The following is a 24,306-nucleotide window of genomic DNA, read 5'->3' as shown; positions in this document are numbered from 1 at the left end:
TCGATGTTAAGATAGATATAGCATTATACCTTTCCTCAAAAGTTTAAGGGCCAAAGGGAACAATAATTATACATGAATAGCAGGACAAATCACCTTTCCAATCTTATTTTTCACTACTACTAATCATTTACCCACCAAACTAAATCTACTTAGTGTATACCCTGTGTATTGTTACCTCCATGACGTTTTTCATTTGGTGAAAATGAAACCATTTGGTGGTGCTGAATTCTCTTAGCTTTTGCTTGTCTGTAAAGCTTTTGATTTCTCCATCAAATCTGAATGAGATGCTTGCCAGGTAGAGTAATCTTGGTTGTAGGTTCTTCCCTTTCATCACTTTAAACATGTCATGCCACTCCCTTCTGGCTTGTAGAGTTTCTGCTGAGAAATCAGCTGTTAATCTTATGGGAGTTCCCTTGTATGTTATTTGTCATTTTTCCCTTGCTGCTTTCAATAATTTTTCTTTGTCTTTAATTTTTACCAGTTTGATTACTATGTGTCTCGGCATGTTTCTCCTTGGGTTTATCCTGTATGGGACTCACTGCGCTTCCTGGACTTGGGTGGCTATTTCCTTTCCCATGTTAGGGACATTTTCACCTATAATCTCTTCAGATATTTTCTCTGGTCCTCTCTCTCTTCTCCTTCTGGGACCCCTATAATGTGAATGTTGTTGTGTTTAATGTTGTCTCAGAGGTTTCTTAGGCTGTCTTCTTTTCTTATCCGTTCTTCTGCCTCCATTATTCTGCTGTTGATTCCTTCTAGTGTAGTTTTCATTTCAGTTATTGTATTGTTCATCTCTGTTTGTTCTTTAATTCTTCTAGTTCTTTGTTAAACATTTCTTGCATCTTCTCAATCTTTGCCTCCATTCTTTTTCTGAAGTCCTGGATCATCTTCACTATCTTTATTCTGAATTCTTTTTCTGGAAAGTTGCCTATCTCCACTTCATTTAGTTGTTTTTCTGGGGTTTTATCTTGTTCCTTCATCTGGTACATAGCCCTCTGCCTTTTCATCTTGTACATAGCCCCTCTGCCTTTTCATCTTGTCTATCTTTCTGTGAATGTGGTTTTTGTTCCACAGGCTGCAGGATTGTCATTCTTCTTGCTTCTGCTGTCTGCCTTCTGGTGGATTAGGCTATCTAAGGGGCTTATGCACATTTCCTGATGGGAGGGACTGGTGGTGGGTAGAGCTGGCTCTTGCTCTGGTGGGCAGAGCTCCGTAAAACTTTAATCCACTTGTCTCCTGATGGTGGGGCTGGGGTCCCTCCCTGTTGGTTGTTTGGCCTGAGGTGACCAACACTGGGACCTACCCGGGCTCTTTGGTGGGGCTAATGGCAGACTGTGGGAGGCCTCATGCCAAGGAGTACTTCCCATAACTTCTGCTGCCAGTGTCCTTGTCCTCACAGTGAGACACAGCCACCCCCCACCTCTGCAGGAGACCCTCCAACACCAGCAGGTAGGCCTGGTTCAGTCTCCTACGCCTCCTTCTCCTGGCTCCCGATGCACACACTACTTTGTGTGTGCCCTCCAAGAGTGGAGTCTCTGTTTCCCCCAGTCCTGTTGAAATCCTGCAATCAAATTCCGCTAGCCTTCAAAGTCTGATTCTCTAGGAATTCTTCCTCCTGTTGCCTGACCCCCAGGTTGGGAAGCCTGACGTGCGACTCTGAACCTTCACTCCAGTGGGTGGACTTCTGGTATAAGTGTTCTCTAGTTTGTGAGTCACTGACCCAGCAGTTATGGGATTTGATTTTATTGTTATTGCGCCCCTCCTACCGTCTCACTGTGGCTTCTCCTTTGTCTTTGGATGTGGGGTATCCTTTTTGATCAGTTCCAGTGTCTTCCTGTCAATGATTGTTCAGCAGTTAGCTGTGGTTCCAGTGCTCTCGCAACAGGGAGTGAGAGCATGTCCTTCTACTCCGCCATCTTGAACCAGTCTCCCTCAAATTACTCTTTTATCATATGCCATTTGTCATCAACGTTTTTGAAAGAAAGAATATATCATGGTATTCTGTGGAAAAACATGAACAACAGGTACTCTGAGTCAAAATATAGTTCAGAAGAATGAAGATGCATTAGGGATACCTTAACTGATTTTGTATATATTCTTTTTGTGTGTACACTGTGATATATGACAAAACCAGCCAAAGTAAGTCTTTAAAAAACTTATTTAATACAAAATAAAAATTCTAAGTGGTAAGGCATTGTGTTATAGTTTAATTGGCTGCTTTTTTCTTTGTATACATAAAATAATGGTGTGACTTACAATCACTGGTGTCCTAGATTCAAAGAAATATGATAGTGTTATTTTGTGATTAAATATGCCAGGCATTAAGAGCATGTACCTTCCCAATACATGTTGTGTCATTTATATTTGTATTTATTTCTAATCTTATATTAAACTACAGGCTCTTTGAGGGCAGAGTTTGTGTTTGTTTTATCTTTGTTTCCCTTACAACACCTAGTATGATGCTTTATAACATATACACATAAAATAAATACTTAATAAATAAATGGATTAAAATATGAAGTATTATACAATAAGTGCCACAGGAAGGTAAAGTACTATATGAGTGAACATCTGCTAGTAAATTCTCAATTAACTGCTTAACTGTAGTGTGTTAGAACTGTATTTATATATGGTATTTGGTACGGTCCTTAGGCTGAATCTCAACTTAGGCCAGTGGTTCTTGAACCAACTATAAATGATCCTAATAGAATCCTATAAATTTAGGTCTGGTTTGCTGACTACATTTACAAGGAAATGTGGTGACTCATCTTGATTGAATCATAGAAAGTAGTAAATAAAGCCTTTGCCTTAGAGAACAGATGACAGTGACTTTCCCTAATGATTCTAAGATTATACAGGAGATCAGGCAAATGCCTGTCTCTAAGAAATATAGTACTTTTTTTTTTTTTTTTTCCGGTACGCGGGCCTGTCACTGTTGTGGCCTCTCCCGTTGCGGAGCACAGGCTCCAGACACGCAGGCTCAGCGGCCATGGCTCACGGGCCTAGCCGCTCCGTGGCATGTGGGATCTTCCTAGACCGGGGCACGAACCCGTGTCCCCTGCATCAGCAGGCGGACTCTCAACCACTGCACCACCAGGGAAGCCCAGAAATATAGTACTTTAAAAAATAGCCCTGTTTTTTTTCCCTCCAATCAATCTCAATACACCTACAATAAAAAACAGCCTGGGGAATAAAGAACAGCTTAAGGAATTATGTCTATGTGATATTTTCTAGTTTTTACCCTTATTCTCTGGGCTATAAGTACAAGAAATAACATAAGCATTTTTCTTCAGTCAGCTAAATAGCTCTACTTCTGATTCAAGTAAGTTTGTTTCCATTTTTTCTCTAGCAGTGCTTGTGTGTTTACTTGGCATGGAAAAGCACTGTGGTAGTCCACACTACTGTTCACCAAATATCTCTTTCTAGATACATTATAGGATTGTACATTCTTTCCCTGTTGAAGTTAGGTGTGGTCATGTGACTTTTTTGTCCAATAAAATGAGACCACTAATGACATGAAGCTTTAAGAGCAAGTACAAAATTTACCACACTTCCTTTATCCTGAGGCAGCAACTAATAGAAGCACAAAGATGGAGCCTCCCTTAGCCTAAGTCCCTGAGTGAGGACAGCATAGTGCCAGGTCCCCGTCATATTTGACCTGCTCATAGACGCATAGTACATTTTGTGCCAGTAAGATTGTGGGGTTATTAGATAAGCATAACCTAGCTTATCATGATTAATATAGTCTTCACCCCAAAACAGTGGGCTTTAATGGTAACTAAAAGAATACAACAGATTTGATGTGCTGGTATTGGCCTAGTCTTTTTTTTCCTTCCTTATGGAAATATTTATTATACACAGCTTCTATAAGCTAATATTCATTACAAGGTGATTAGAGTCAATTCCATCAAAGTACTTTTCTTTGAATTATAGTCTTTTGTCAAGACATTTTGATATACTTCTATAAGATGTCCTTTCATCTGCCAACAGTAGAACTGCCAATTCATTCTTGCATTTATTCTTTTATTCAACAAACTTTTTTGAATGCCCATTATTTGCCAGGTGCTAAGACTAGGAAGATGTTCAAGGCACTCTAGATAGTTTGGTGGAAGTGGCAGAAGGTAAGCAGGGCTAAAAACTATAAGGCACTTTGTTCTTCTGAAGTCTGGGTGCTTCACTGGTTTCATACATGATACATACCTGTTTCATTTTAAAATAAACTACATTTAAAATTTAACTTCACAAGTACCATATCCAAGGTGACATAGATCAGATTTTGCCACTGCTGAGACCACCAACATATTACCTTAGAAGTTAGAAGTTTCTTTACCATAGCTAGTATAGAAACTGTTTAAGAAATAAAGTGCCATCTAAAAGTTTAATTCTTGGGCTTCCCTGGTGGCGCAGTGGTTGAGAGTCCGCCTGCCGATGCAGGGGACTCGGGTTCGTGCCCCGGTCCGGGAAGATCCCACATGCCGCGGATCGGCTGGGCCCGTGAGCCGTGGCCGCTGAGCCTGCGCGTCTGGAGCCTTTGCTCCGCAGGGGGAGAGGCCACAGCAGTGAGAGGCCTGCGTACCGCAAAAAAAAAAAAAAAAAAAAAAAAAAGTTTAATTCTTGACATATATACACCATCAAATGTAAAATAGATAGCTAGTGGGAAGCAGCTGCATAGCACAGGGAAAGCAGCTTGGTGCTTTGTGACTACCTAGAGGGGTGGGATAGGGAGGGTGGGAGGGAGACGCAAGAGGGGAAGGGATATGGGGATATATGTATACATATAGCTGATTCACTTTGTTATACAGCAGAAACTAACACAACACTGTAAGCAATTATACTTCAATAAAGATGTTTAAAAATAAATAAATAATTGTTTAAAAAGTTTAATTCTCCCAATTATCATAGAAGAAAAATTTTTTTATCACATTATCAGGTAGTTTCCAGCAGCTGTATTTTACAAATTAAAAAATTAAAAGCTGAATTCTGTTTCTGGTCTTCATTATAAGAATCTGAGTGTCTTTTGCAAAGGCAGTGCAGATGAGTTAGGAGACAGCAAGGTTCCCTTTTGATTCTTCTTCCCATCACTTTCTGCCTTTTCATTCTAGGGGTTCTTCAGCAAGCGCCTGAAAGGCTCCATCAAGAGGACCAAAAGCCAATCAAAGCTTGACCGAAACACGAGCTTTCGGCTTCCCTCCCTTCGCAATACAGATGACAGGTAGGAGTTCACTTGCTTAAAACAAAGAAAGAAATTTTACAGTGCATTTTGGTCTTCATTAACTTTGCATCAATGATAGTTGGAAACATCCGATACAAAATTTACTTTTTTGTCTTGCTCATATTGAGGCAAGGTACAAAATATTGGCTTAAATATCCAACCAGTTTAAAAATCTTACAATATTGGAGACTGTGTGGATACCTAAGAACTAATTTAAGAATCGGTTGTGCTGTTTCTGTCGAATCAAGATCTAGTGGTCAGAGGTGTATCTTTCTTTTGTAGGATGACCATAAGGGATGACGATGGCTATAGCTAACATTTTTTGAGCACTGTACTAAGTGCTTTATATTCATTTTCTTGTTTAATCTTAATAATAACCCTGTAAGAGAAATATTAATATTATCACCATTTTATAGATGACAAGTCTGAGGAACAGAGAAGTTAAGTAATATTGCCCAAGGTTATACTGCTTAGTAAATAGCAAAAATGGTATTTAAACTTGGGCAATTTGGCTCTAAGAGTCCATGGTCTTCACTGCTGCATTGTTCATTGTGTATAGTATATGGACTCAGCCTCATTAATTTGCAGTCACATCTAGAAGATATGTATGAAAAGGAAGCCTGGATTTCAATAATTAGGACTACCAGCTTAAGCAAACCTCAAATGCATGGCTTGCTAAGGATAACAACCCTCTAAAATGATTGAATGTATGCTAGGACACATTTGTAATACTTCACGTCTCTACAATGTTCAAAATTTAGGAAATGGTACTTGTTGTTTCTTGACACATTACCACCATCACCAGTATTTATTGAGTGCTTACTCTGTGCCAAGTATTTTTAATGTAGTATCTTATGTAATATAGCCCTAGATACTATTATTATCCTCATTTTACAGATAAGGAACTAAGGCAAAAGAGATTGAGAAACTTGCCCATGGTCACACAGCTAAGAGTAGAGCTTTGATTTAAACTCATGTCTGCCTTTCATAATTATACTCTTATTTATACTTGGGTGTATGTTTGTTTGTTTTTTTTACTTTTGGTAATAAGTCCATTATTTCCAGTTATCTGCATAACAAACAGAAATATAGATTATAATCTCTATAATGGCAGATTATAGATTTGCCAGGCAGAGAATTACTCTCATTTTATATGTGAAGTAACTTGTCCCCCATACTGAGTTGATAAGAGGCTACTGCTTTATCAGCTCTTCTTATCCCTGAACCACGTTAGAGGTGTTCTGTGAAATTTGCAAGTATGTTCAATTTGCAGTGTAATTGTATTGTTAAATATGTCTTTTATACCTTTTTGTTTTAAGGTAATCATTAAAAAAAGATCTTTTATTCTCATATTTTTCCCTTAGATTTTACTCTATAGCACAGGGAACTATATATATATAACTGAATCACTTTGTTGTACAGCAGAAATTAACACATTGTAAATCAACTATACATCAATTTTTTAAAATTACTTTTATCATTCACACAACCATTTACATTTTATCAGTATGATGGACGAATAGTAATAATAAACACATATACAGTATGTACTATGTGCCATACACTGTTCTAAGCACTATACATAAATGAAGTCATTTAATCAACACAACAACCCTAGTTACAGTCATGACCTCATTTTGAAGATGAGAAAACTGAAACAGAGAAATTAGTAAATTGCACAAGTTCACACAGCTTAGAAGATGGCAGTACTGCGGTTCCAATCCAAGAATTCTAGCTCTTAAGTCTACATTTTTTAATTTATCCTATATTGCCTCTCACAAAAAAGGCAGGTGGGGAGCATTTCTTTGTTTTAATTTGTAGTTACCTAATGCCTACTAAGTTGAACATCTTTTCACAAGTTTTCTTCTTCTATGACTTGATTATTCATCCCTTTGCCATTTTCTGTTGAGCTATTTGTCCTTTTTGTTATGCTTTGAAGTAGTGCTTATTATTACTAGGGATTGTAAGCCACTATTATGCACGTTATTAAAATTTTCTTCCAGTCTGTTTCTTGTGTTTTTAAATCATGTCTCTGAATTATATAGAAGTTTTAGATTTTCATTTGGTCCAACATGTCAGTCTTTTTCTTTGTTGGCTTACCTGACCAAATTTGACCAGAACACTGAACTCAAGAAGCCAGGGATCTCTTTCTCATTAAATTTCTCATTATGATGCTGTTCAAATCACTATATCTTACTTCTTCAGGAGGAGGAAATATTCTGCCTGGGGTATTAGGAGGATAATGAAGTAGTGATCATGATATTTTGAATTCTTCAGGCTTTTTGATAACAACAAACCTTATCTGCACTCATTACATTTTAAAAAGATAAAATTATCCTCATGAGGTCTGAGTTACTGCTTTCAGATGGCAGAAAAACAGTTGTAAATGAGTTAATTTCATCTAAAGAAGGTTTACTACATATGATAAGTAAGCTTTTCTGTGCAAAAGAACATAGGGTATTTTAACATGCAGACTTAATTTATCAAAAAGACCCTCCAGGTTTGTCTAGCCCAGTGATCTGCAAGTTGTAGACTCTGCTCTAAGGCCCTGATGGAATTTGGTACCAATGTTGCTTTGGGGATCAATTTATGATGATGCTTAAACTCAGAATTTCCTTTGTGAAGTTGTGGGGCATAGGCATAAGGAGTAAAACTTGGCCAAATAATATTTTTAAGAACCAAATTTCTTGATACACAGTAACATATCTAATTGTGACAGTTATGTACAGACTAGAAAGCCATTTGCTACCAGGGAATGTAGAGTAACTAAAGACACAGCCCCAACCTCAAGGTGTCCAGTAGAAGAAGTAAATACTCAGGAAGAAATGGTGTAGGGGAGGTGAGATTACTTCTTGTTAGGTGGACCAAGAAAGACCTTAGAGGGCAGTGGCCTGTGAGTTGAACCTTAAAAAAGCAGGTATAATTTGAACTGAGAAACAGACACATGGAGAGAGCATTCCTCAGAATGGAAATAATGAGCAAAAGAAGAAAACAGGAAACTACAGAGCTTGAAAAGAAATACTGAGTAGTTCGTGGTATATAAAGGAGTGAGGTAGGAAATGATTGGAAAGGTAAAGTTCCAATTTTTACATTTATAGGTAAAAAACTTTGTGTGTTTTTGTCTTAAAAATGACTCAGTATAAGAAACAGAAATATGAACTCCATCTTTGATAAAAACTAGGATAAATTTGAATGATAGATTACTTAAAACTAGAGGAAGATCAGGGCTTCCCTGGTGGTGCAGTGGTTGAGAGTCCGCCTGCTGATGCAGGGGACACGGGTTCGTGCCCCAGTCCAGGAGGATCCCACATGCCGCGGAGAGGCTGGGCCCGTGAGCCATAGCCACTGAGCCTGCGCGTCCGGAGCCTGTGCTCTGCAACAGGAGAGGCCACAACAGTGAGAGGCCCGCGTACCACAAAAAAAAAAAAAATTAGAGGAAGATCAGACGTAGTTGCCTGCAGAAGGAAATTCTGAAAAAAAGTCTATCGCTTAATGATTCAGATCAGTTGCTAATTAACAGATACTCAAAACAGTAATGGCTTAAACAAAGTAAAGTTATATTTTCTTCACCTATAAGAAGTCTGAGGGTGGGCAGTCTAGGACTAAGGGTTCAGGGCTCTTTGTGGGCTTTTTCCTCTGCCATTCTCAAGGTCTTCAAGGATCTCTTTATGAACACAAGTTAGCTACTGGAGCTCCAGCCATAGCATCCATGTTTCAGGTACCAGAAAAGAGGGGCCCATAAAAGGACACCTGTCTTCCAACCAAGTTATCTCCCTTTAGAGCAATTTCCCTGAAACCTCACCCAGTGGCTTCTCATTGTCACTTTTATCTGCAAGAGAGACTGGGAAATGTTATACATGGGTACGTTGTTGCCCCCAATAACACAAGAGTCTGTTATTAAGGAAGGAGGAAAAGATGGGCATTAGGAAGACAGCTAGCATCTCTAACAGAAGAAAGAGGTTGATTTACCCACTCACCCCCAGAACTCTGGAAAGATTCAGCTCCCACCCAGCTCTAGCAGGCCAGCAGCCAGGCGTACATTCATCACACAGCAAATTTGAGAAACTGAACCAGATAAAAAGACCTACAGATACCAACATTTATGTTCCTATGTTACAATGTCAGCTGGTAATTCTACTCCTAAGTATATCCAAGAGAAGTGAAAAACGTATGTCCCCACAAAAATTTGTAACATGAATGTTCGTAAACATTGTTTATAGTAGCCCCAAAGTGGTAATGACCCAAATGTCCATCAACTGATGAATGGATATACAAAACATGATATATCCATGCAACGCTATATTATTCAGTCATAAAAAGGAATGAAGTACTGATACATGCCACAACATGGACAAACCTTGAAAACTTTATACAAAGTGGAAGAAGCCAATCACAAAACACCATATAATGTACAATTCCATTTATGTGAAATATCCAGAATAGGCAAATCTATGGAGACAGTAGATTAATGGTTGCCAGAGGCTGGGGATATAGGGCAGGGGAAAGTGATGAATGAAGAATGACTGCTAATGGACATGAAGTTTCTTTTTGGAGTGATGAAATGTTTTAAGCTTAGACTGTGGTGATAATTGCACAACTCTGAATATACTGAAAATGGTACACTTTAAATGGGTAGATTTTATGGTATGTTAATTATATCTCAATAAAGATGTTAATTTTTTTTTAAAAAACAACAGCTGGCCAGGAAGTACTCTGCGGTGAAACTCACTAATCTGTAAGCTCTATTCCAGCACACAAAGCTTCCATTGAGTTCTTTAGTGCTTTAATCTTAAATATAAACAGATGGCCAAGAATCTCCAGATATTTGAGGAAATTCTTCAACATGAAAGGCAGAGAGAAAAACAAATAAATAGGAGAGAGAAAAAAGAACCCGGAAGAAACAGAGACAATGCATAGAGCCAAAAACAACTTCAAAGCATAATAAATATTTTCAAAAGATAAGATAGTGCATCTATGAAACAATAAGATGCTATAAGAAAAGGAACCTCAAAGAAACAAGAAAGAGAGCTTGGAAATTGAAATATAAAAGCTCAAGTCAAGTCAATCTCCCAGAAAGCAGAACAGAAAATGAGAAAAGCAGTCCAGAAGGTTCTAGTAAAAGAAAAGTTTTGAGACACTTCCGGGAAGATGGCGGAAGAGTAAGACGCGAAGATCACCTTCCTCCCCACAGATACACCAGAAATACATCTACGCGTGGAACAACTCCTACGGAGCACCTACTGAACGCTGGCAGAAGACCTCAGACCTCCCAAAAGGCAAGGAACCCCCCACGTACCTGGTTAGGGCAAAAGAAAAAACTAAACAGAGACAAAAGGATAGGGACGGGTCCTGCACCAGCGGGAGAGAGCTGTGAAGGAGGAAAAGTGTCCACACACTAGGAAGCCCCTTCGCGGGTGGAGACTTCGGGAGGCGGAGTGGGGGAGCTTGGGAGCCGCGGAGGAGAGCACAGCAACAGGGGTGCGGAGGGCAAAGCGGACAGATTCCAGCGCAGAGGATCGGGCCGACCGGAACTCACCAGCCGAGAGGCTTGTCTGCTCGCCCGCCGGGGCGGGCGGGACTGGGAGCTGGAGAGGACTGAGGTTGGCTGCGTGAACACAGCCTGCAGGGCGTTAGTGCACCGCGGCTAGCCGGGAGAGAGTCCGGGGAAAAGTCTGGACCTGCCGAAGAGGCAAGAGACTTTTACGTCCCTCTTTGTTTCCTGGTGCTCGAGGAGAGGGGATTAAGAACGCTGCTTGAGAGAGCTCCAGGGACGGGCGCGAGCCGCGGCTAAAAGTGCAGAGCCCAGAGACAGACATGAGACGCTAAGGCCGCTGCTGCCGCCACCAGGAGGCCTGTGTGCGAACACAGGTCACTAGCCACACGCCCTTCCGGGGAGCCTGTGCAGCCCGCCACTGCCAGGGTCCCGGGATCCAGGGACAACTCCCCCGGGAGAACGCACGGCGCGCCTCAGGCTGCAACGTCACGCCGGCCTCTGCCGCTGCAGGCCCGCCCCACACTCCGTGACCCTCCCTACCCCCCGGCCTGAGTGAGCCAGAGCCTCCGAAGCAGCGGCTCCTTTAACCCCGTCCTGTCTGAGCAAAGAACAGACGCCCTCCGGCGACCTACACGCACAGGCGGGGCCAAATCCAAAGCTGAGCCCCTGGGAGCTGTGAGAACAAAGAAGAGAAAGGGAAATCTCTCCCAGCAGCCTCAGAAGCAGCGGATTAAAGCTCCACAATCAACTTGATATACCCTGCATCTGTGGAATACCTGAATAGTCAACGAATCATCCCAAATTAAGGAGCCCTGTGGATGAAAGGCTCTTGGTGCTGCAGCCAGGAGTCAGTGCTGGGCCTCTGAGGTGGGAGAGCCAACTTCAGGACACTCGTCCACAAGAGGCCTCCCAGCTGCACATAATATCAAACAGCAAAAATCTCCGAGAGATCTCCATCTCAACGCCAGCACCCAGCTTCACTCAACGACCAGCAAGCTACAGTGCTGGACATCCTATGCCAAACAACTAGCAAGACAGGAACACAACCCCACCCATTAGCAGAGAGGCTGCCCAAAATCATAATAAGTCTACAGACACCCCAAAACACACCACCAGACGTGGACCTGCCCACCAGAAAGACAAGATCCAGCCTCATCCACCAGAACACAGGCACTAGTACCCTCCACCAGGAAGCCGACACAACCCACTGAACCAACCTTAGCCACTGGGGACAGACACAAAAAACAACAGGAACTACGAACCTTCAGCCTGCAAAAAAGGAGACCACAAACACAGTAAGATAAGCAAAATGAAAAGACAGAAAAACACACATCAGATGAAGGAGCAAGATAAAAACCCACCAGACCTAACAAATGAAGAGGAAATAGGCAGTCTATCAGAAAAAGAATTCAGAATAATGATAGTAAGGTTGATCCGAAATCTTGGAGATAGAATGGACAATAGAATGGACAAAATGCAAGAATCAGTTAACAAGGACCTAGAAGAACTAAAGATGAAACAAGCAACAATGAACAACACAATAAATGAAATTAAAAGTACTCTAGATGGGATCAATAGCAGAATAACTGAGGCAGAAGAACGGATAAGTGACCTGCAAGATAAAATAGTGGAAATAACTACTGCAGAGCAGAATAAAGAAAAAAGAATGAAAAGAACTGAGGACAGTCTCAGAGACCTCTGGGACAACATTAAACGCACCAACATTCGAATTATAGGGGTTCCAGAAGAAGAAGAGAAAAAGAAAGGGACTGAGAAAATATTTGAAGAGATTATAGTTGAAAACTTCCCTAATATGGGAAAGGAAATAGTTAATCAAGTCCAGGAAGCACAGAGAGTCCCATACAGGATAAATCCAAGGAGAAATACGCCAAGACACATATTAATCAAACTGTCAAAAATTAAATACAAAGAAAGCATATTAAAAGCAGCAAGGGAAAAACAACAAATAACACACAAGGGAATCCCCATAAGGTTAACAGCTGATCTTTCAGCAGAAACTCTGCAAGCCAGAAGGGAGTGGCAGGACATATTGAAAGTGTTGAAGGAGAAAAACCTGCAACCAAGATTACTCTACCCAGCAAGGATCTCATTCAGATTTGATGGAGAAATTAAAACCTTTACAGACAAGCAAAAGCTGAGAGAGTTCAGCAACACCAAACCAGCTCTACAACAACTGCTAAAGGAACTTCTCTAGGCAAGAAACACAAAAGGAGGAAAAGACCTACAATAACAAACCCAAAACAATTAAGAAAATGGGAATGGGAACACACATATCGATAATTACCTTAAATGTAAATGGACTAAATGCTCCCACCAAAAGACACAGATTGGCTGAATGGATACAAAAACAAGACCCATATATTTGCTGTCTACAAGAGACCCACTTCAGACCTAGAGACACATACAGACTGAAAGCAAGGGGATGGAAAAAGGTATTTCATGCAAATGGAAACCAAAAGAAAGCTGGAGTAGCAATTCTCATATAAGTTTTATATATATATATATATATATATATATATATATATATATGTAGTTTGCTTGAGTGCAGTGTTTTTTGTTTTCTGTACTGAATTCATTAGCATGGGTCGGTATAAAATTTAGCATAGGTCAATATGTAATTTGTAAACTAATAAGGTCTTAAAAGTGAGGAATTAAGTCTTTCAAATTTAATTATTTATTGTAAAGAGCAGAATAGCATACATAAACAGGTGCCTAAGGAAAACTTGTATTCTAATATGGAACTCTCATGAACACCTTTTTTTTTTTTCTTCTAACGGTATGATAGTAGGCCATTTGATTATTTTTATGGCTTTAACTTTACAACAATGAAATATTCGTAAATTTTAAAAAGTATTTTTCTTTATTTGATGCGGGTGGGATACTGGAGAAATGAAAGGTCAAACACCTATTGAGGAATCCATACTTGTCTATATATTGTGTACTTTTATTTCAAGAACTGATTTAAAATTCCTAAAAGGATGCTATAATAAGTTATTATGCCATTTTACAGACTGAATTAAGTGAATTTCAGGGAGGTATGAAACTTGCCTAAGGCTATCCAGCTACCAAGCGGTAGAAGTGAGAATTAAATCCAGGTATACCTATCAAAAAAAAAACAAAACAAAACAAAAAAAAACATTATGCTATATATATGGAATCTAAAAAAAAAAAAAAAAAGTGGACATGAAGAACCTAGGGGCAAGACGGGAATAAAGACACAGACCTACTAGAGCATGGACTTGAGGATACAGGGAGGCGGAAGGGTAAGCTGGGAGAAAGTGAGAGAGTGGCATGGACATATATACACTACCAAATATAAAATAGATAGCTAGTGGGAAGCAGCTGCATAACACAGAGAGATCAGCTTGGTGCTTTGTGACCACCTAGAGGGGTGGGATAGGGAGGGTGGGAGGGAGGGAGACGCAAGAGGGAAGAGATATGGGGATATATGTATATGTATAACTGATTCACTTTGTTATAAAGCAGAAACTAACACACCATTGTAAAGCAATTATACTCCAATAAAGATGTTAAAAAAAAAAAAAAAGAATAAAATTTAATATTTCAAATTTTTAAAAAAAAAAAAAAAAAAGAAAAGTTTTATTAGAAAACTTTGGAGAGGAAATTGTCAAAGAAATAATACAAGAAAATTTCCCAAAACAAGAAAATATAAATATCCAGATTGGAAAGGCCACCAAATTCCCAATACAGTGAATGAAAAATGACAAAAGACTTTCCAACACACACACACACACACACACACACACCCCAATTCACATCATCATGAAAGAACACAACACCAAGGCTTTAAAAAAAAAAATCTTAAAAGCTTCTAGAAAGAAAAAATAGGTTACATACAAAGGAGGTATGAAAGGATTGCATTGGAATTCTCAATAGAATATTGAAAATCAAAAGTCAGTGGAGCAGTGTTTTCAAAATTCTGAGTGGAGGTTATTTTCAACGCAGTATTCCATACACAGGACAGTCCTTGAATGTCAGATGAGGAGTTTGGATTTTATTGTATAAGCAGTGGGGGGGTCTTTAAACATTTTTGAGCATGGAAGTGACCCAATCAGAATTGTGCCAATTATAGATTAATCCAACAATGGAATTTCAAATGACTTGGTTTACAGAGACTAAGTTTGGGAGACCGATTAGAAAAAAAAAGCTATTGTAGGAAATAAGAAAGACTCTAAAGAGGGTAGTTGGCAGTGGGAATGAAGAGTCAGTGACAAGATAGGAGAAACATTTTAGAGGCAAAATCAATAGGATGTCACAAAATCATCATTGTTCCAAAGCCATCTAATCAGATAAAAGCCAGTAAAGTGATTTCCTAGAATCAATATTGGCAGCATTTTCACGTTAAAGCCGTGTCATGTGGAAGGGTGTTGGGACAGGAGAAGACTCTACCTTATTTCTGCCTTATATTGAAATGCACTTTGAAAAGTTTGAAAAACTAGGAAATGCTGAAAACCCGTGGTTATACAGGATTGTCAGGCATTCCAGGATTTCGAATGCCTGTCAGGTTGCCAACCTTACTCTGGAAGTGCTACTTAAATTTACCAAGTCTTGAGATAAAGATAAGCACATGGAATAGAATTTTCTCAACTCCTTCAAACGTCCTTCAAGTAAAAACCTTTGCAGTAATGTCTTCGATTCTGAGGCTCACTGACAAAGCATGGTTTTAAAGTAGTCTGCTTATTCTTGGTCAGGAGGATACCTAAGAATAAGTGTAGTGTTCATTTGTAGGGTGTATATACTCAGCTTCTTGAGTTTCTCCTAATTAGAACTAATTTTTTAACTCTCTTTTTTTTTAATTTGTATACTCACAAGAAGTTGTAGAGTCTTGCAAGCACTTCCCCCAATAGTGATATCTTATAACTGTAGTGTAATATCAAACCAGGTAATTGACATTGGTACAATACTGTTAACTAGACTACAGATTTTATTTTTCACCAATTTTTATGTGCACTCATTTGTGTGTGTTTATAATTCTATGCAATTTAATCCTACGTATAGATTTGTGTAACCACCACCACAATCAAGATACAGAATTATTCCATTACCAGAAAAGAACTCCCTCTGCTACTCTTTCCAGTCATACCCCCCTCCCCACACCCATCCCTGTCCCCTAGCAACCACTTTTTGTTTTCTACCTCTATGGTTTTGTTATTTTAAGAATGTTATATAAATGGAATCATATAGTGTGTAACCATTTAAGATTGGCTTTTTCTTTCACTAAATAGAATGCCCTTGAAATCCCTCCAAATTGTTGCATCTGTCAATAGTGTGTTTCTTGTTATTGCTGAGTAGTATTCCATTTTATGGATGTATCAAAATTTGTTAACCAATCACCTACTGGAGAACACTGGTTTCTGATTTTTAGCTATTAGGTATAAACTGCTGTGAACAGTTGTGTACACATAAGTTTTCACTTCTCTGCAGTAAATACGCAAGCGTGCAATTGCTGGGTTGTATGATAAGTACTTGTTTAGGTTTAGAGGAAACTGCCAAACTATTTTCCAGAGTACCTGTACAATTTTACATTCCCACCAGCAATCTTTATGGGTTTTGTGTGTATGTGTGTGTGTCCCAAGACATTTTCACCTCTGTTTTCTTTTAGAAGTTTTATGATTTTTAGCTTTTATATTTAGGTCTATGATCCATGTAGCTAATCCATGGTTACTCTAAATCAAAGGTGTTGACTCCGAGCCTATTGGTGTTCACTTCGAGATAGTAATCAAAACTTCATACTTAGCCCAGCCAAGCCAATTGCAGACAGTCTGCTTTTGGAGAAGGGAGTATTATAAACTACTTACTTCTCTCTTCGCATCTACTCTTCGCATCCAGCTTAACTACCCGTGGTTTTAGGTGCCCTCCAGATTTGGGGCAAGGGGAGAGACAGAAAGGAGGGGAAAGGTAATAAGAAAAGTTTTAGTACTATCTTAGCCTTCCATAATGCTCTCTGAGTCTGGCAGATGTTTAAAGCTGACTCTTCTATCATGAGGTACTTTGAAGAATTCTTCAGAAATGTCTCATCTTTGAGGAACTCTCATCTATGGTTCTTTTGAGTTTCCTGGGTACATTTCTATTCTAGGTGTTCACTTGCAACTCCTTCCACAGTTTCTAGGAAGGAATTTTTGCTGTCTAGTCTTCACCCTTCCAGTCCTCTGGTCTACAGGAAATATTCACACATCCTTTGCCCTGACAAACCTCTAGGAGTGCAGCCTAATCCAAAAGTATCAACTTGGGCTGTGCTACCAACAGTTAGTCATTTCTCATCCTCTAGATTTCCCAGATAAAATCAAACTCCACCTTGTAGGCATTCCCTACCAATATCACTTGTGTGTGTTGGGGGGAGGGGGGGATGGGAGGGATGAGCCTCACAGCTTTCTCCAAAACTTATCTCTCACAAAGTCCTTTCCCTTCTCCATACTGTCACCACTTTTTATAGTCCTGCTCTGACTGAAAGGTTCAAGGTAATGGAATAGGTTCCAAAACATTTCCTTTGTAGATTCTACAGTTTGGTACTTCACTGCGGCATGCACCTGTTTTACCTTAGAGTCTCAATTTGAAACTTCAATTTTAATATCTCATCACATATGTATATAATACTTTTACTAATCTACAGTCTTGAGCATAACATACAAAATGGAACATGGCTCTGTCCATTCCCTAACTCTCAGCATTATCTCCTACCACTCCTACCAGAAGTCCATCATTTACTTACTAAACTGTTCCATATTTCTCTACTTTTAATCTTGCTGCCCTCTCTATCCCAAATACCATATCCTATTCCTACACCGTGTCCTTTGATATGCAGCAGTACCCAAGTCAGGAGTCATATGCTCCCTGACTTCTTTTCCTTGTTCTTCCTGTGCATCATTCTAGACTAAGCATCTACCCCATATACCCTACCCACCCATGGCCAACTGTATACACCTTATTATAGGACTGACTGCTTTCTATTGAATTTATTTTTTCATGTTTCTGCTTACTGCAGCAGATGGGAAGCTCCGCAAGTGTACAATCTTTGTATCCCCACCCCCTACCACCTGCCTGTCCTATTAAGGAACTTAATTTCTTGGCCTGAAACAAAAGGGAAGAATCCAAACAAATTCCAGATAATAGAGGTGAAGAATCTCCTTCACTCTGGTGTACTTGGATAGAATGACAACTTCTCAGAAATTATTGGATTCCAGGCCATTAATTAATCAATACAGCCTAGCTGTATTGATTAATTGACACTAGATTATAGTTTCCCTTACCAGTGTTTACTGATATAGACCAGTTAAGGAGCCCTTAGTTTTGTGAACTAAAATACAATTGAAGTTTCTAATTATGTCATGATAGCATTTTAAATTCATTAGAATGCTTTATCTTAATAGAAAAAAATTATTTCCATACATTTATACCTTCTATCTTCATATTCTTCCAGCAAGGAATATATTTGAGAATAGCTATCCTAACCTAATAGTTTACATAAAATGAACTAATGCTTGTCATATCACTTTGAAAAACTATGTTTGCAATGATAGTCCCATTTGTATGGTGTACTGTAGTTTATGAGATATTTGTAAAATCATAGATGATTGTGTTTGATTTTCACAATAACTGTGGGAGGTATAGGAACAGAAATCATTATCCACATTTTACAAATGCGATAACTAAGGTTTAGAAGGAATAAATTATTTGTTCCACATCACATGGCTAGTGAGTGATTTGAGCTGACATGAATACCTAGGGCTTTTGAGTCCAAGTTGATTACCTTTTCCATTATCCTCTTTGTTGCATGTGTTGATAGGAAGCCTAACCTGCTGAGAAAATGATTGAGAAAGAAGGAAAGATCAAACGGAAAAGTCATGCATACACATATATATACACAGAAACATATTCAAACAACTTTTTTTTTTTTTTCCCGGTACGCGGGCCTCTCACTGTTGTGGCCTCTCCCATTGCGGAGCACAGGCTCCGGACGCGCAGGCTCAGCGGCCATGGCTCACGGGCCCAGCCACTCCGCGGCATGTGGGATCTTCCCGGGCCGGGGCACGAACCCGTGTCCCCTGCAACAGCAGGTGGACTCTCAACCACTGTGCCACCAGGGAAGCCCCAAACAACAACTCTTAATAAGAGTAGAATACTATGCAGTAATAATCAGTGAGTCAATTTATGGTCATTATATTTTCACGATTTGGTAAAATATAAAGCAAACTCCTTACTATGCTCCTATCATCTTCCCTTCCCTCCAAATACAAGTGGTTTGGATGAAAAATTAAAATAGAATCAGTAAAAGAAAATACAGCTGTATTTCTTATGCTCTTGGAATGGAAGAACCTTTTCTAAGCATAAACTGGGGAAAATAATTACAAATATGACGGGAAAAATACTAATTTACTTAATTTACGTAATATTTATCAATACATATCAGTTGTTAAACAATTAGAAAAATGGTTTAAGAACATGAAATAACAGTTCATAATTCACAGAAAAGAGAACTGAGATTGCCAATATACATGTTTAAATGTTCTCAACCTCATAACATACTAAAGCAATAGTATAGAAATGAAATACCCTTTTTTACCAATTATACTGGCAAAGATGTTTGAAGTGTAGCCATATCTCATTTTGGTGATAGTGTATAGAAACATGCACTATTGGTAGGACTTTAAATTGATGCCATCTATTATGGAGGATAACTTAGCAATATCAAAACTTTAAATGTATGTGCCCTTTGATCTAGCAGTTTCACACCTGGAAATTTAAAGCATGAATACGTGCACATGTGCTTCAAGGTATATGTACTAAGATACTTTTTGAACCTTGGTGGTGATCACCAAAAAAAAAGAGAAAAGAAAAGAGACTTAGATGGTCATCAAGGATTGGTTAAACTTCTATAGACCCATATAAGGGAATTCAGAGTGATCATTAAAAAGCGGCAATTTATATCTATATGTTCCAGTGTAGACAAAATTCCAAAATATACTCTTAAGGAAAAAAAGTATAGTAGAATCTCATTTGTATACATATACATACATACACACACACACATACACACACATATATGTATATGTATAATATTTGGTTGTCTGTGTACAAAAAATTTCTGGAGGGGTCACAAAAATCATTAATAGTATTTTCCGTAGGAGATTGAGGGAGGTACCCTTATTTTTCACCTTCTGTCCTTCTGAGCTCTTGGCATTTATTACCGAAAGCATTTATTACTTTATTATTTACGGGGAAAAAATAATTAGAGAATACCTCCTTCAACCCCATTTCAACCTCATGCCTCCCTGTAGCTGTTTCCCAGTTGTCACCCCTTCACCATCAGACTTTATGAGTTAGTCTCCACTTTCTCATATCCCATTCATTTTCTCAACTGTCTGGAGTCTCATTTTTGTCCTCGTCATTTCACTGAAACTGCTACAATTATCTCCAATTATCTCTCAGTTCATATACCCAGTGGCTACTGTTAATATTTTAACACACTCTATCTTCTACAGTAATGGACAACCATCCTTTTAAGAGTTCTCTTCCCTGGGCTTTTATGATACTTGAGTCTCCTGGTTTTCCTTCTGTCTTTCAGATTCTTCAGTCTCTTCTGTCAGTTTTGTAGATTTAAATGTTAGCATTTCTCAGTCTACATGTTCTATTTCAGTATTCACATTGTCTTAGTCTGTTGAGACTGCAGTAATAAAACATCATAGACTAGATAGCTTATAATCAACAGAAATTTATTTCTCACAGTCCTGGAGGCTAGGAAGTCCAAGATCAAGGTTCTGGCAGATTCAGTGTGTGGTAGGAACCTGCTTCTTGGTTCAAAAGGCTTCCTTTTCTCTGTTTCCTCAGATGGGGGAATGGGTGATGGATCTCTTTGGGGTCTATTTTATAAAGGCACTAATCCCCTTCACGAGGGCTCCACCCCCCTGACCTGATCACCTCCCAAAGGTCACACTTCCTGATACAATCACATTGGAGGTTAGCATTTCAACATACATTTTGGGGTGAGACATTCAGTCTGCGGCAAACATCTACTCCCATAGGAACCTCAAACTTGTACAAAACTTGATTTTATTTCCCCCCTTGGTTCAACCAACATTGCCTCTCACTTCCCATCTCTGTAAAGGACATTACCATCTTTCTACCCAGTGGCTCAACCTTGACTCTACCCTCTCCCTGATGCCTCCAGCATTGCAGTCATTAAGGCCTATTTACCGCCTAATTACCCCCAAATCCATCCACTTCTGTATTTCTGCTGATCTAGTTTGTGATCTTTACTCAGGTTACTATCATAACCCATGAACCAGTCTCTAAGTCTTTCATTATTTCTCTCTCCTCTGTGTACCCCTCTCTTTCTCCACTTTTTAGCCAAAGTATACTCTTGCCAAGGCACACATCTGATCATGTCATTCACCTTCCACCACCCACAACCTTTCTATGTCCATCCACTGGCCTTGTGATCAAATTGGAACACCCACGTTACTACGGGTCCCATCATGGTATCTCTCAAGCCTCATTATTCCCCATGCCTCTTCTCTCAGCCCCAACACACATCCACACTGCACCAGAGCCACACTGCTGAATTCTTTTCAGTTCCTCAAACACCCCAGATTTGTATGTTCTCACTACAGGCCTTCTCACATGCTGGCCATTCCCTCTAGAATGCTCAGTACCTCCACATCCTCATAGAGCTAATTCCACTCCATCCTTTAGTTCATAACTTCACATTACTTTTAACTCCAAGAAACTTTCTTTGAATCCCCAGCTGAAGATCCAGGGCCCCTACTAAGTGCCCACAGAGCCACTATTGCATCCTTTTTCCTAGATCTTATCCCATTGTATTATAATAGATTTTTAACTCACTAGATTATAAACTGTGTGTGAGTACAAGGACCTTGCCTTTCTTCTTCACCTTTGTTTCCTTGCGTCGGTATCTAGTATAGTGCCTGGCACATAATGTACACAAAGTAACTATTGAATGGATAGATGGATTCATACATATATTCATTTATTCAACCAAATAATGGCTGAAACTAATGGGAAAGCAAATAGTCATGAATTTAGGGATGATTAAGAAGTAAGTGTCATTGAACTTCATCCGTGTCTAACTTCTTTTTTTTTTTTTTTTGGCCTCGCCGCACGGTTTGTGGGATCTTAGTTCCCTGACCAGGAATTGAACCCATGCCCTTGGCAGTGAAAGTACAGAGTCTTAACCACTGGACCACCAGGGAATTCCCTCTAACTTGCTTACCCTCTTTTCACCCATACTTAATTTTACGGTAATGATGAGGCTGAAAGCCTAAATTCAGAAAAAAAGAAAAAAAACCCTAATCTTTCCACTCACTCTTACACTAGTAAGTATGTTAATTGAGTGGTTTATGAGTGTGGTTTGGTTTAGTTTCATGGTTTTTTTTTAATTCAGTATAGTTGTGTTTACATTGAATTTGTTTAATAGGCACTAGTAGATTTTATTCCATTTGCAATTTAAGAACAAAAAAAGGTGTGTTACAATATGGTACAGTTTCTGTAAGGAGATTGTTCCCTAGTGCCTGTCATATTGGAGGCTGGTTGAGTTTTCTGCCCTTCAGAACATGTTTTAATATTTATAATCTTGTCTTCATTCTGTGCTTGTCTTAATTGTCTGTATACATGTATATGTACCAAAAATAGGTTGAATGTCGTTTTTGACCGTGATGATAAATTTCCTTACCATGAGTTTAAGTGAAAACTCAGACTGACAAACATCCTTCTTTACCATTAGCAGCTGGGTTCATTAGACTATCCTGTCAGAACAGAGGCTGAGAACAGAGAGAAGGAAGATCAGCAGTACATGTTACGCTTCCATAATAGCATTTTTTTTTTTTTTTTTTTTGCGGTACGCGGGCCTCACTGTTGTGGCCTCTCCTGTTGCGGAGCACAGGCTCCGGACACGCAGGCTCAGCGGCCATGGCTCACGGGCCCAGCAGCTCCGCGGCATGTGGGATCTTCCCAGACCAGGGCATGAACCCGTGTCCCCTGCATCGGCAGGCGGACTCTCAACCACTGCGCCACCAGGGAAGCCCCATAGCTTTTTGTGTGAGTGGTTGTATGATATTTTTTTAAGTAAACATAAAAACCAGTGAGTAGTATAAGCAGTAGGGACTGGCTTTAACTGCAGCAGGTAAATCAGTGCAGCTAGGGCTGTCAGGATCCTCGAGGGCCATTTTTTTTTAGCACACAAGCAGAACTCTGATGAATGAGCTCTAATTTCTTTCTTTTCTTTTTTTTTTTTTAATCCAGGTAGGGAAAGCTTTATATTCAGTACTATAGGAAAGGATCTGCTCTTTCAAACAGAAAACATCAGTTGGATAGTTTCACAGATACGAGGTTGAAAAACAATAAAATCTGGGGAGCAAGTAAAGCTGCCTTTTTCCCAAAGTGAAAGCTCAGATGCAACTTTTAAAAAACTGATTAGACCCTTTGTAAGTTTATTGGTAGAGTATTAGGATACTGAATATTATTAATTTCTACCTGGGAAATTTTCAAACAAGGTAAAGTGCCTTAGGAACACATACTGGTGAATACAAACATATATTGCTGTACTCAGTTTATGGCTGAGCTGTCTTTCCAAGAACTCAGCAAAGCAGTCTAGAATCATAACTGCCACACCAAGCAGAAATTCACCTGCACTGGAGTACAGGATTTTGTGTGGCAATAAGCATTTTTTTCAGTTATATTTTTAATTAAAAGTTTCCCACATTTGGAACTGAATCTGTAAAGATGTGGCAGGTTGAGCTAGCACATCCAAGCACCACTGGTGCTTTGGGGGAAGTATGCTTTTTAAAAAATTGGATGGTTGAGCTGGGAAAAATCCAGCTGTTTTACTTAACATTGCACTAATCAGAGTTCTTTGACTCCTTTTTTTCTTCAGTGAATCCAGTGGTGTGTGTGTTGGCTCCTCACCCCCAACCCCTTCACTTTTGTCTTGTAAGATTGATTTCAGATAGTGATGTGGGTTAAAGCAATATAATATTAATTCACTGTAGTGGGTAATAGAAAGCTATTCCTGCCTTGTAGTTTCTCTCTTAAATAGGTCAGAAGCAGCAGGTAATCTTCATCAGCAAAGCAATTAGATTTTTAACCCTTAACTATCACATTGAGCCCTGAATTATTCCATGGTGTTTGGGATGATGGGGGTTGGGGAGTAGGGGTGCAGGGGTTGGGAAGAGAACCAGTAGTCAAGGGATTCACAACGTCCACTTTTGCGGTTAGGTTCCTTGATGGCCATTGTCAGATTGGACTGGGAAGCGTCGTTTTAAACTCCTGTTTTTCTCTCAATAAATCCACATTCCGCTTTCCATTAGAGAAGTAAACTGTAGTGCCATACAGAGCTGCTAAAACTCTAATTAGCAGATCTAAGAAAAATCAACTCATAGGAAGGTACAGGAGGAGGTAAACATGCTTAGAGGGGACTTGGGCTTACTAATGCTATTATATAGAAATATTTGCACAGATAATGCCTCCCCACCGCTGCCACTCCCAGGCTGCTTGATCTTCCTGTTTACTGTAATCCTGCTTCTCTGGGAATTACTTCTGTCTTCTC

At 39.4% G+C, this 24,306-nt stretch overlaps 1 protein-coding gene across 10 annotated transcripts in view; it reads left to right on the top strand.

Moving 5' to 3' along the window:
* The window catches only part of RASAL2 (RAS protein activator like 2), a 388,691-nt gene that overhangs the window by 317,882 nt on the left and 46,503 nt on the right, over window positions 1-24,306 (top strand). For all 10 annotated transcript variants that reach the window (XM_027086223.1, XM_027086221.1, XM_027086219.1 and 7 more), the window contains one exon: window positions 5,103-5,212. In XM_027086223.1, the coding sequence (XP_026942024.1) occupies window positions 5,103-5,212 (110 nt within the window). The remainder of the gene's footprint in view (window positions 1-5,102; window positions 5,213-24,306) is intronic.

The sequence above is a fragment of the Aethalodelphis obliquidens genome, unplaced genomic scaffold, assembly GCF_003676395.1.
Source record: "Aethalodelphis obliquidens isolate GAN/ISIS:26980383/991018 unplaced genomic scaffold, ASM367639v1 scaffold55, whole genome shotgun sequence".
Lineage (NCBI taxonomy): Eukaryota > Metazoa > Chordata > Mammalia > Artiodactyla > Delphinidae > Aethalodelphis > Aethalodelphis obliquidens.
This window is presented reverse-complemented; position numbering and strand designations above follow the sequence as displayed.